At 36.1% G+C, this 14,118-nt stretch overlaps 1 protein-coding gene across 1 annotated transcript in view; it reads right to left on the bottom strand.

The window, feature by feature from the left end:
- LOC126475165 (low-density lipoprotein receptor-related protein 2) overlaps nucleotides 1–14,118 on the bottom strand; it is a 217,079-nt gene that overhangs the window by 43,367 nt on the left and 159,594 nt on the right. Inside the window, exons 41-44 of the mRNA XM_050102790.1 lie at nucleotides 11,192–11,403; nucleotides 4,842–5,028; nucleotides 1,098–1,317; nucleotides 671–1,006 (exon numbers count right to left, since the gene is read on the bottom strand). Coding sequence (XP_049958747.1) covers nucleotides 671–1,006; nucleotides 1,098–1,317; nucleotides 4,842–5,028; nucleotides 11,192–11,403 — 955 coding nt within the window. The remainder of the gene's footprint in view (nucleotides 1–670; nucleotides 1,007–1,097; nucleotides 1,318–4,841; nucleotides 5,029–11,191; nucleotides 11,404–14,118) is intronic.

Raw genomic sequence — 14,118 nt, 5'->3', positions numbered from 1 at the left:
CAGAGGATTATGTATGCCTACTTTGTTGCTCCTTCAGCTTTTTAAATACAGCTGCTTGATTTAGAAAATAAAGAAGTCAATGGCCCTGATCACTGTGATCCATTTATTTGCTTGCAACTTAATGTTCTGGAAATGTATATCACTACTGGAATGCTAGTTCCTTCATGCTAGAAAAAATTGCTAATGTGTTATGCCATACATCAATTATTCTAGTGGTCAATGTTATTTGAATTTATTCCTTTTTTTGTCACAGTATAACTATTATATTCGTTCAAAGTGAACAAAATAGCTGTAAAACCATCCAGAGCCATTTTAGTGTTGTAAATTAATATTGTTGACTCACACAAATAATGACATAATTATAACCTTCTGAAGGAGGGCACTACGTGCCTGAAACCAGTTAAGGAAATTAAAATTTCTTTTATACAAATGACTGCTGATTATTTTGACATAAGCAACTACACTTGCTGAAGATGGATAAAATATTAAAATTAAACTTATCAGGACTTTAAGCAAGCGATTTGTTTGGATCTAATGAGGGTCCTAGAATAAATCTTTAAGTAATGGCATACATCACAGAATCTCAGTGAGTGATCAAATTTCACTGAGTGATTATGATTTTCACCAGTAAATTAATGTTATTTTGCAGAGTAGAACTACTTCAATTTACCTATAGATTGTCTTAGCACTGACATCACAGAAGTACAAGTACTGATCCTTGTAATCAAAATCCAGTGCTACTACATTCATGAGGTCCTGATGGACTAATGAATATTGTGTGGCATCCAGTGACATGTTCCGTATGTAATACTTGTTGGTAAATATCAGCCAGGGTTTTGTGCCATCTCTCCTTTTACATGTATGTTCATCTGTTTCTCTCTCATAAAATGCATCATTACATTTGCAGTAATAAGAACCAGGCGTATTTGAACAGTACTGTGAACAAACTCCAGGGGTTTCCAAACATTCATCTATATCTATACAAGCTTTATTGTCTGGCATTAACCTGGAAAGAAACAACAGAATATGAGAAACATTCTTTAATGAAAGTTCAAACACAATTCTGTATTTGGACAAGCACTTTTTTTTAAACTCACTTGTATCCTTGGTTACATTCACAGTAATATCCTGTGGGTGTGTCCACACACTTATGTCCACACTGATGCACTTCTACTTTGGCACACTCATCAACATTGCAATGCAGAGGCTCGTCAGAATCGTCAGAACAGTCAGACACCTTATTACACACCAAACTGCTATCGATGCAGTCTCCATTGTTACATCGGAATTTTCCTTGTGGGCATGTCTTATTTTTCTCTGAAATGAGATACAAGCATGTAAGAGTAACAGGTGATCCCAGATTCAGCAATAGGAAATGTTGACAAGAAAACTGAAAGCAGAACTCAAATAACTGCAAAGGCTTAATCATGTTGTAAAATTATGAGCAGACAGAATGGCTGGCTGCTACTTTTCTACAAGAGTCAAAATACCAGATATCCAAGAGATACATGAAAAATAGAGAAAAAAGAAAACTATTCATAGCTTTCAGAATTATTAGTTCCTTCTTACGGGATAATGACTAACCCCTCCCTACCAACCTACCCCTCATTCATATCTGAGGAGCACACTAACAGATCTGAAAGGTATGAACGATGCTTTATTTATTTAATGTGCTTATCGCCCTTACTGGATCGTACCTCCTGTTGGTAAGTGCTGGGTAGTCACTTTGTCTCCTTGCGATTTTATAATTTTCTCACGCAAATTTTCCTTTTGGCACACACACACACACACACAAACTCCTCATCCTGACCCTGAAGGTCCAAGGCATGTTGACTGGCTACAATGTCATCCTCTGCCACACAGTATCATGCCGCAAGGAGGGGCACGTGGTTAGCACACCTCCCTCCTGGTCTCTTTGCCAACATGCCAAACCTTGGAGCCACTACTTATTGATCAAGTAGCTCCTCAATTGGCATCATCAGCCTGAGTCCACCCTGTACCAGTCCTCCAACAAAGGAAACATTATTGGCACTAATGAGAATCGAATCCGGGTCCTCCACATGGGAGCACTCTTGATCACGCAGCTATGGAGGCAGGTTTTTGACACACAGAATTTTAACTCAAAATACAGTCTCCTGAGAAAAGGTGGCATGAAAACTGAAAAAGAATTCTCACATTCCATGCAGAATATAAGCAGCGCCTTTGTTATAAGCAACAAGCCGCAAATGTGCGCCAGAACAGAATTCGACCTCAAATTCCTGCCTTTTGCCACCAACTGTGCTGCCGCAGCATGACTCAAAGCTTCAGCTTGAAGGGAAATTGGAGTACAGTATACTCATGATTATTTGGGATAATATGGGGGAGAAATGCAAGAATAATCAAAAAACACGAATAACAGAGGTATTTTCAAACATATATTTTTTGTTCGAAAATTTATTCAAGTTCTATGCCTAAGTACTGTAGCCTTGTTTATTTATAAACATATTCTGTGATGTTGGTCTGCTTGTGAAAGGAGTTGACATTTTTCTGCAGAGCATTTCAAATTTCTTTTGCCACAATTACGTTTTTGTACTGATACCCTCTCTGACCTATATAATCTAGAAGAGTTTCAGCACATTGCAGTGTGGTACAATGACTGACAAGGTCATTGTCTTCACCCCCATTTTCATATTCACTGTCCTCTTCTTTGTTTTATTGTGAAACAGCAGTCACAATTTTCGTGCCCCTCATTACTGAAAGACAGCTTCCCATGCATCGATCTTCTGCTGCTCATTCAAATTTTCTACATCAACAGATTCAAAAACTTTTAAAACAATTTCTAGATTCATTATTTGTGCAGTCCTTATTTCTTCATCACTACCACCTTGAAAATCACTTTCTTCTATATGTGGAAGAATTTTCCACCAGGATCGAACTAGTGTATGCGGCCTGATTCCTACCAGCCATCAGCAATCCAGCATATGGCATCTAGAATTGACAAATTCTTCCAGAACACCACAAAATTATCCTCATTAACTAACATAGATCAGCTCGGTAGTGCCATTTTACCTATGCAATTATGCCTTGGTCCATTGGCTGTGTAATGGCTGCCACGTTAGGAGGTAAAAACTTCGTTACTGTGAGACCATCATCAGGTACGAGGATCTTATCATCGAAATATGAATGGGCATTATCAAGCAATAGAACAGCCTTTTGTGGCAATCCTTTCTCTTCTATAAATCGCCAAACTTGTGATAAAAAATGTGGGTGGAACCAGTTTTTGAAAATTTCACTATCCAAGCTCCTGTTTGGTTGTAAAAACGCACAGGAAATCCTTAGCTGTGATATCCATGAATGCTACAGTTTTTCTCCAATCACTAGTAGTTTCATTTTGTGGTTCCGAGAAGCATTTTGGTGCACAAAATTGTAATGCATTCTTTAGATGACTTATCTGCAGGAGCACAAACTTTTCTCCTAGAAGCAAGGGTTGTGGTTGGTAGACATTTCCAATACATAGCACTTTCATCCGCATTATAAATTTGGTCACGTGTGAAATTCTCTTATTCCACAAATTTCTGGGCCTCTTCCTGGAAGAAATCAGCTGCCACAACATTTGAACTAAGCCACTATCCTGGCACAGTAAGTTTGCAAATCACATGACACTGTTTGAGCCTGGTTAGCCATCCACACGAGGCATTAAATTCTCCCTCTAACGCTATAACTTCATGAAAAAACTTAGTATTTTTGGCAATCATGCCTGAAACATGGACAGCTTTTACTTATTTATGGCTAAACCACTGCAAAAAATCAGCAGCAGGTTGGCCAGTAACAATGTAAATGGTTCTCTGTTGACAGGTGGCAGTCATTTAAACAATGAAATAGCACATATTGTCATGTGGCAGGCTGTTTGTTAGAGGGATTTTTTTTTTTTTTTTTTTTTAGATGCATGAATAATCCCCAATCTGAATAATCTGCATGTGAAGGCAAGTATACTGTATCTTGAAAGTAGAAAGTGAAGAGCCTCAGAACAGTGATAAGATCAATCAAACTATTTAATTAATTTCTTTGGTGATCTCAATAAAATTATGCACAGTAAGCCTGTCATAAAAATAAATGATAACTTACAAATAAAATCATGAACACAGTACTGGTTTACACTCCACATAAGACTGAAAAATGAATCTGTGTACCTAAATTGCTATTCTGATCAGTGAGCAGGGTGAATAAACCTTATAGCCTAAAGAACAACTTTCATGTTTGTCGACAATTTTTAACAATTGTAATAGTTAAAAACAATTTATTATACAGTGCTACGTAAAAAATTGTATTATAGAGTGTTACATAAAAACTATGATTTTTTTAATGCTCATCTATTTGTAGCACATCTCTGACACAAAATTAGTGTATTCTGTTCACTGGACCATGTACATATTTCACAACTAAATATGTACGTCATACAACAAGACATTGTACATTGCTGTAGTCTCTTAATCGTTATTTATTGTGTATTCTAGAAATACTACTGAACAGTGATGCAACTCAAGGCATTCCAAGAGCTCTTAATACCGTATCCGCTATCCAGAAATATTTACAGGTGTTACATCCATGTCTAAACTAATTTTTTTAAAATATTATACAGTAAACCAATTTTGCTTCTAATTATTATTTTCTCTAGAGAATCAAATAACACAGAATGTAGTTATATGACTTGTAACTGACACCAAATAAATGAATCACAAATACAATACAACATTATTCTACCCTCAACACCACGCAGACACTTTGGTTTACTGGGATGTTTTAGAGACTTTGATAACCATCAGCATTTATTGATATGTGCAAATCAATTTGCTGTATCTTACCTGGACAACTGAATTCATCAGAGCCATCGCCGCAGTCATCTCCCCCATCACAATGGTAGGCACGACGAATGCATTTGAAGTTTTGACAAGTAAATTCTTGAGGACTGCATGTTTTGTACTGAGAATTACAGAATTTCCCCTCATCTGTTCCATCACCGCAGTCATTATCATGGTCACATACCCAACCCTAAATGTGAGTTCAAATGAGCCCAAATCAATAAAAATGTTGATAGTACACATAAAGTTAGAATAAAAATGAATACAGCTGACTGAGAAGTCAAACAAACATATGTGTCTAAAGAAACCACTGATTGTTTTTATTGTAGATGTGTGAAAGTAAGGCAGAACCATCATAATTTTTCTTATATCATTCCTGGTATTAACATTTTTTTTTTCTTTATTTGAACTCATTCTGTTACAAAGGAATATACAATAGTTACACACAATAGCTAATTTTTTATGCATGATTTATTCCAATGAAATATACTATTCACTTGATATTTACAGACTATTTATGATAGCAATACCATTGGTTATTATGGAATTATTTTAGTTAAAGAAACATTCAGGGTTTACGATTCATAAAAAAATGTTCAATGAAAAAACAGGTGTTTATTTCTAAAGTAACACAGCTCGTTTGAAAGCCCTCATTCTCCTCTTTTCAACAAACATCTAACTTTTCCCAAACACTTCATATTTCACAAGTTATTCATATTCACAATGTCTGTGTTCCAAAACGTTTCAATGTTAACTTGTGATTATTTCCAAAACTCAGTACCATAGTTTTGATGCACAGTTTTTTTTTTTCATCCCAAAAATGCCTACTTTTGGCAGAATAATTTGTTAGTTCATTAATTATTCAGTCTGAAAAATTTAAGTTTCTTGTAATATTTTGGTAGGCTTTTTGTATCCCTGAGGGCATAGAAATCAACTTCATAATGTAGTGCCTGATATTTTTGCCATTTTCTAATTATACAGCTCATAGTTGAACAGAATTTCTCTTTTTCCTATTGTACCTTTGTGTCCTTTCATTTTACTGTCATTTGTATCTTTAACCAACATATAACTGCTGTGTATTTCAATGTTCTGTAATTTTTATACTGTGCTCAGCTACAAATAGGTGTGGCAAACAGAGCAACATCAGTCTGTTAAGTAGTTAAATTGCTAACATCTAGGCATTGCTATTAGTCAGCCTCTATTTTGCTACCAGAACATAAACATCATGTTATAAGTTAATTTGTGTCCAGTATCAAAACTGTACATTTACTATGTGTCAGTTCCTGCTCAGGAACCAAAATGTATACAACATGTAGTTGGTAGCTAGTTGAAATGGATTTTACAATGAATCAGAGGGAAACTTTCATTATGCTAATATCACCTATTTATGAATCAGTGCTCAGGAGAAGTGCCTATATCTACCATATTTTGAATTAATCTGCCTCCAAAGAACTGTGCAAATATTATTAATGAGTGTAGCTTACCTATCTGCTATAAACAATGAGCCTCCTGCTTGATAAAAAGCTGATTATCACAAGGGACTATTGTGAAGAGACTAAAAATTACTTACTGCAGTGTTGTGTACATTATTTAACAGATGTCAATCAATCCCATTAATAATAGGAATTTAATTCAAGGCGACATATTACGAGATCACTGACTGCTAAGTTCTACATCTGTTAAATTAAGCAAATAATGAAAAAACAAATGTAACATTTATGGAGAGCTGGGACAGTAAATCATCAGAAAGCTGAATTACTTATTCTTCAACAGTTTGGCATACTGTGAGTCACACACATGAACTTAATTACTGCTTTGTCTCTTCTCCTTCCAGAATGTCTTCATTCTTTCACTGAAGTTCTTCATCCTGTATCAGATAATTTTTTTGTAAACTCTTGAAGTTATTGGCCTTAGTCTGAAATGATTCTTTAGTGTAAATATCTTTTGGACCAATCTCAACTACTTCGACTATAGTTTTTACTTCATCAGCCCATTTTGCATCCACTTTCAACATTTACGTTTGTTAATGTACTACCACTAATTATAGTAAGCTTCCATAGAATTACAGCCTTCTCTTGCGTATCATATTTGTTGTTTCCTTTGCCTCTATGAACACTTTTTCCTTTTACCTACGTAAGTAATTTCTTTCTTTCTTCTCGAGGTACTCCATTTCGAATTACAGCCTTCTCTTGCGTATCATGTTTGTTGTTTCCTTTGCCTCTATGAACACTTTTTCCTTTTATCTACTTAAGTAATTTCTTTATATCTAAAAACAAAGATGATGTGACTTACCAAACAAAAGCGCTGGCAGGTCGATAGACACACAAACAAACACAAAAATACACACAAAATTCAAGCTTTCGCAACAAACTGTTGCCTCATCTGGAAAGAGGGAAGGAGAGGGAAAGACGAAAGGATGTGGGTTTTAAGGGAGAGGGTAAGGAGTCATTCCAATCCCAGGAGCGGAAAGACTTACCTTAGGGGGAAAAAAGGACAGGTATACACTCGCACACACGCACATATCCATCCACACATACAGACACAAGCAGACATATTTAAAGACAAAGAGTTTGGGCAGAGATGTCAGTCGAGGCAGAAGTGTATGATGTCTGCTTGTGTCTGTATATGTGTGGATGGATATGTGCGTGTGTGCGAGTGTATACCCGTCCTTTTTTCCCCCTAAGGTAAGTCTTTCCGCTCCCGGGATTGGAATGACTCCTTACCCTCTCCCTTAAAACCCACATCCTTTCGTCTTTCCCTCTCCTTCCCTCTTTCCAGATGAGGCAACAGTTTGTTGCGAAAGCTTGAGTTTTGTGTGTATGTTTGTGTTTGTTTGTGTGTCTATCGACCTGCCAGCGCTTTCATTTGGTAAGTCACATCATCTTTGTTTTTAGATATATTTTTCCCACGTGGAATGTTTCCCTCTATTATATTAAGTAATTTCTTTCTTTCTTCTCGAGGTACTCCATTTCCAATTTCTTATTCATATCAGGCATTTTGACATGATTCTGTTTTTGTTATGGGCTTCTGTTTTCACTATAAAATGTTGTAGTGTTATGCTTTACCTATGTTTTGGTAATCACTTTTTTGTTGATGTATTCTGCATTAACCTCTATATTATGTCCATCTGCTACTGTTTCACCTCCCTAGCTCCTCTTTTGTTCGCTTCTCTATCAATACCACTTGGAGAAATGAGTTCTACATTATAATTGGTCTGCTATCTTGATTTTTTAACTGCTTTGCTTTAGTACAGCAGTTTATCTCTTCAAGCCACTGAATGAGGCAATGCCGAAGATTCTCTGTGTAGTTATTAGTCAATCTCTTTTTTGTTCCTGTTGATGAGGAAGAAATGGCTAACTGTATGCCTCATTAAACACCTTAAACAGGTCAAGATGATGAAGAACCAACACTCATCACATGAATATGAAAATGTCAGGTACTGAGACACATTATCTCAGAACAGAAAACCGACTACAATCGCTTAATGAAGTTTGTTGAGTATCTCAGTCCAGACATCATAACTGTGAGATTCTACAGAGATTATGCAAAGAACTTGCTCCTCTTCTAGCAGAAGTTTATCACAGTCTGCTGGGACAATGAAGGGTACCTAGTGACTGGGGAAATAAAAGCAGGGCACTCTCATTTTCAATAAAAGTCATAGCACAGATACACGTAATTATAGGCCCATATCACTGACATCAGTCTGTTATAGAATAATGGAACATGTTTTATGTTCATATATTATGATATTTCTGGAGAATGAAAATCTCCTCTACATAAAACAACATGGATCCTACAAACATAGATTTCTGAAACTCAGCTTGTTATCTTTGTCCATGCGATCCACATTGTTGCAGACATCAGCAACTAGATGGATGCCGTATTCCTTGACTTCTAGAAGGCATTCAAAACAGCTGTGAACTGTAGTTAAGTGGAAAAAATATGAGCCTACCAAATATTGGACCAGATTTGTGAGTGGATGCAAGACATCCTTGCAGATAGAACTCAACACATCAGTCTTAATGGAATAAATTTAACAGATGTAAAGGTAATTTCAGGAGTACACCTGGGAAGACTGGTCACTGGTTATAACTAATCTAGCAGATAATGTCAGAAGCTCCATGAGATTATTTGCAATGGTGTGGTTGTCTGTAAGAAGTTAGCAATCCCAGAAAACTAGCAAACACCAGAAAAACCTGCAGAAGATCAATGACTGAAGCAGGGTTTGCAGTTGACAATGAAGGTACATAAATGTAACATATTACAGATAACTAGGCAAAGAAATTCACTATTGTATGATAACATTATTGGTGACAAATCACTGGAAACGGCCTAGGAGAAACCATCTGGGGTGACCTATGTGGAATGACCAATAAAACAAATAGTATGAAAAGCAGACGCGAGGCGAGATTCATTAGAAGAATTTTAAGGCAATCTTATTCATGCATGAATGAAGTGATCTACAAAACACTCGTTTGGCCAAATCTTGTGTATTGTACATTGGTCTGGACCCATTACTGGGTTGGATTAATAGAAGAAATAGACAAGATCCAACAGAGAGTTACATGTTTCATCACAGGATTGTTAGTTGGCACAACAGCATTACCATGATGCTCAACAAACTCCAGAAGTGGTGTGCATCACAGAGAAGTTTACTATTATAATTCCAAGGGAGAGGTTCCAGAAAGAGTCAGGCAACAATTTACTTCTTCCCACATGTATCTTACAAAATGACCGCAATGAGAAAATCCCAAAAAACATACCTAACATGGTTTACTGACAATCATTCTTTGCACACGCCACTCGCAAATAGAATGGGGAACATAGGAACAGATAGTGGTACCAGAATAACCCTCAGCCACAGATTGTAAGGTTGCTTGCAGAGTATAGATGTAAAATAACTTTTATCCTTTTATTATGATCCTTATACTAAAATATATGAAAGTACGGCATTCATCACTTTACTATCTGTCTCAAATATTGGTTTTAAATAGTTGATCAACAGCATTAGATGCAGGATATAAGATTTGAGTTTTCATTTAATTGTCTCCTGGTGCACGATTAGTTACTGGCAGGGTGAAAGCTTTCCAATCCACAGGGTAACAACCTTCTGAGTTTCTCTGACAAAATATTGAGTGTGTTGCTTCCAGCTTGTTGTGGGCAGTAATCAACTCAGCAATCAGCAACGACCTATTTCCTTCTCATATTCAGCCATGACAGAAAAAAGATTTTTTTCGTGTAGTTTTATAGAATTAAATGAAAGCAAATAGAAGAATACACTGAACCCGTATGAAACAACAATAAAAATTAAACAACAAATACACAAAAGCTCATCTGGCAAGTAATTACTTGCACTGTGGCACACGGCACAATAATGATGTCTCAGATGCTACCAAAATTAATTTTATAGTTTTCTTAACAATTTCTCACTGTAAGTTTCTACAGGTCCAACAGAATGCAAATTCATTAGTGATGACATTTTTCTTTACACAAGAGGAACAGTTTCATGCCTCTCATGGTATTTTATTTTTTATCTCGGAATACTTTTAAGTTTTCCCCAGAAATATGTATCAAATGAATCTACAAACTTTGAGAATGTTCTCATTTAATTTTCACTTTAAATTTGTTCAAGACTACTAATAGAGATGTCTAACTATATTTCAGAATTTTTACTAACATTTGAGATTATCACGAGCTGGCCATGCTGTTGGATTTAAGATGAACTAGACATGTCTATTTTTGTGATGGCCATTAGAGTTTTGTAGATTTGCAATGAGCACATTGCTGCAGATGATGCTAAATATATTAAAACACTCTCTAATAGGAAATCACAAGTGCTGCCGAGAACCTTCTACTGCTGCTAGCTAACAATCAACATAGACTGGCACACAGAAACACGAAGAAGAAGAAGAAGAAGAAGAAGATGATGATGATGATGGTATGATGGCATATACAAATCAAAGGTTCTAGATATCACTTGTTTTAATTCTCTACAGAATTGTGAATTTTTCTAGAACTGTTATCAACATTAAAAGCTTTCATATTTTAATTCAATTATTTGTAGTATGCTTAAGCAAACTTTTTAGTTTCAGGATGATTCTGTCTCAAAAATCTGCAAAGAAATGATTAGAAACCACAACATGCTAATCCAACTGAGGAGACAAATAAGACGGACAGAAATAAAAATGTGGGACACTACATTGCACTTTATTTATTGCTACTATAACTTTCAGGAAGAATAATATTAGTTGCAATGAATGCAGCACTTAGAATGCACACAAGATCAGAAATATCCAAGAGTTTTGCCCTCATAAATTATGTGGCAGTGCACAACAAAATTAAGCAGTATTTACCTTGTTAATGCAGCGTCCATTGGCACACTTAAACTGTCCTTCACCACAAGGAGCTGGAGTTGGGCAATTCAAGAGGGTCGAGTTTTCGTCTGCCCCATCCACACAATCTGGGTCACCATCACAAAGCCATTTCTTGGGAATACATTGGGCCCGATTCCATTTCTTATTTTCATTGCACGTAAATTCTGTCTCCTCATCACATTTTCTATCATCTAAAATTTTCAATAAAATTATAGCTATATTATTTTGTCAGGGGACTGTTGTAAATTATAAAGAAACATAATTTGTGAATTGTCATTTTACAGTCTTTCATGGTAAAAAGATACATTCCAATTAATTTGCATTGAAAACAGATTTTTGAAAACACGATGAGACATCCTCAAATCTTCATAAGAACCAAAAATTAACACAAACACTGTAAATAACCAGTACTTAAAATCTGAAAAACTGATGGAGCTGTCTCTTAGAATCACCATTTCTTCTTCAAGAACTGTTCTGAGGGAAGGAAGATTGACATTCAATGTCCCACAGAGAACACCTCACTAGAGACTTGGTAGAGAAGTGGATTAGATAATAGGGCAGCAAACAGGTTTCAAAGGAGCCATTCAAGAATTTACTTTATGTGTTTGAAGGAAACCACAGAAAAGCTAGATAGACAACCAGAAAGGGATTTGCCATCACCGACCAAAATATAAATCCAGTGTAAAAAATGAACCACCTCATTCAGTAATTCATCAGAAAAGCAATAACAAAAAGTATCAATTCTTCCACTGCCCCTGGGACATGTATGTGCCACTTAGGTTACCAAAGAACCAGTGAGAATTTGCTGCATGTTATTGTCAAATTGCTTTGTGCAAAAACTGTTTGACACCACATCACAAGTAGGATACATGTAACTGTTGCATGAGATACTTGCATTTGCATGTAATGATAAAGATCTTGTCAGTTGAAATAATCTACTGAAATGAGAAACAATAATGGAAATTTAGCAAGACCTGGCACTGCCGGCAGGAGAAGCAGTAGCTGTTGAAGTTAAGTTTGTAGGACAGCCGTAAGTCCCAATCAATGTTTTTTATACACCAGTCTTGCTCAATTTGACAAGAACATCATAGAAACTGTAGAAGTTACAGTTCAAAGTAAACTATGGTATTTACATTTCAAAGTAAATTCCACAGATTCTGACAATACTCTTTCTAATAGAGCTATACCAGTCAATAAAAAATTATTGATTGGAACTTGTGAGTACCCTGCAAACTTAATAATGGAACTTCCTGAATGGAACACCACGTAAAATAAAGGAAAGGCAATCCCACCTTTAGCAGCCTGATGTGTGATGCATGGACACACATAACAGAACACACTTTAAAGTGTCACAGTGGCTGTGGTAGTGTGTGTTTAGGTGTCTGTGTGGTTATGTGTGTGAACGTGTGTACTTTCTGCCAGAAGAAAAGCCAGAAATCAAAAGCTATTTAATACTGTGTCTATGAATCACACAACAGTCCGCTAGAAGCAAGTGATTATCTTTCCCTTTACTTTACCCACTGAAAAGTCAAATATTTGTCATCATAAATACAATCCACATGATTTTTGGAAAATATACAGTGTGAACCAAAACTACACTGAACAACTTTCAGTTGCTGTTCAGGGATACGTTCTGAGTATTTTGGGATACGAGACCTCATTACAGCATTATTGCATTTGCTTTGGTTGCTTGCCCCATTTATCACTGTATCTGTATTGTACTGAAAATACTGAAAACAGTGCACAACAGTGCAAATCTGAATGGTATCTGCTGTGTGTCTTGTTTCCACTTGCTCACAGTGCCTGCTGTTGACACAAGTAAAGTCCACTTTAATTCGCCTTCAAGTTAGTATTCAGTAATGCTTAGTTCTGTCTAGAGTTGCGTTTTCTGGCAGTGTTAGTTATGCATTGACAGTGATACATAGCAGTATTATGGATAGGTTTATTGATGACGAGTTGGCCAATGTGCATTTCCTGTATAGCTTCAATGAATGCAATGGCAGAGCGGTGCAATGACACAATGCTGAGCCAGTGATGTCAACCACTTCAGCTGTACATAGTCACCTATGAAAAACGAAATCTCTCTCTCTCTCTCTCTCTCTCTTTTTTTTTTTTTTTTTTTTTTTTTTTTTTTTTTTTTTTTTTTTTTTTTTTTTTTTTTTTTTGGATGTACATTTTGGTGATTACACATAATAGGCTTTTTCACTGTTGTGAAGGTATTTTCTCAGAAGGAAAGGTAATTGGGGTGACAAACAGGATAAATCATAATTACATTATTACTTTATAAAGAGCTGCTGAAGATCGCAAGTTCCTTATAGCGAAACACTCAAAACTTATCCAGTGAACAACCTGAGCAAGTTTGTTGGTGGAGTTACGGTTCAGCCCATACCTCATAGATGAAAATACAAGATGATCATTCACTTCATGTACACTGGGACAAAATAGACCCAAATAAAAACACCAGTGGGACACATATGTCCCAGCCCTCCGCACATTGTAAATGATATTTTTTTCATATTGTTACTTCTGACCGCAACATTAATTAAAATAAACACACACTATTACTGCCTTTCACATATCCATCCCAAACACACACACACACACACACACACACACACACACATACACACACTATCAGGGACAATGGTTTGGCACTGAACAAATTTATTTTAAAAAATTTCACACTATAGCGAAAGAATTCCCACAGTTTTCTTGAAATTATTGGGATAAGACATGTATCGATTTTGCTGTATTAAAAGCATTATGCCTGAAAAGAAAGTTATTGATGAGAAATGAGTGCAATTATATGTTTTCTTTTGTATTGAAAGTGAATGCTCTCAATTCGATATGTAATGACAGTTTCTACACCAGAAGGTCAAAGCCTGTTCAGCATCTGTAGGGTACCT

The sequence above is a fragment of the Schistocerca serialis genome, chromosome 4 (assembly GCF_023864345.2).
Source record: "Schistocerca serialis cubense isolate TAMUIC-IGC-003099 chromosome 4, iqSchSeri2.2, whole genome shotgun sequence".
NCBI lineage: Eukaryota > Metazoa > Arthropoda > Insecta > Orthoptera > Acrididae > Schistocerca > Schistocerca serialis.
This window is presented reverse-complemented; position numbering and strand designations above follow the sequence as displayed.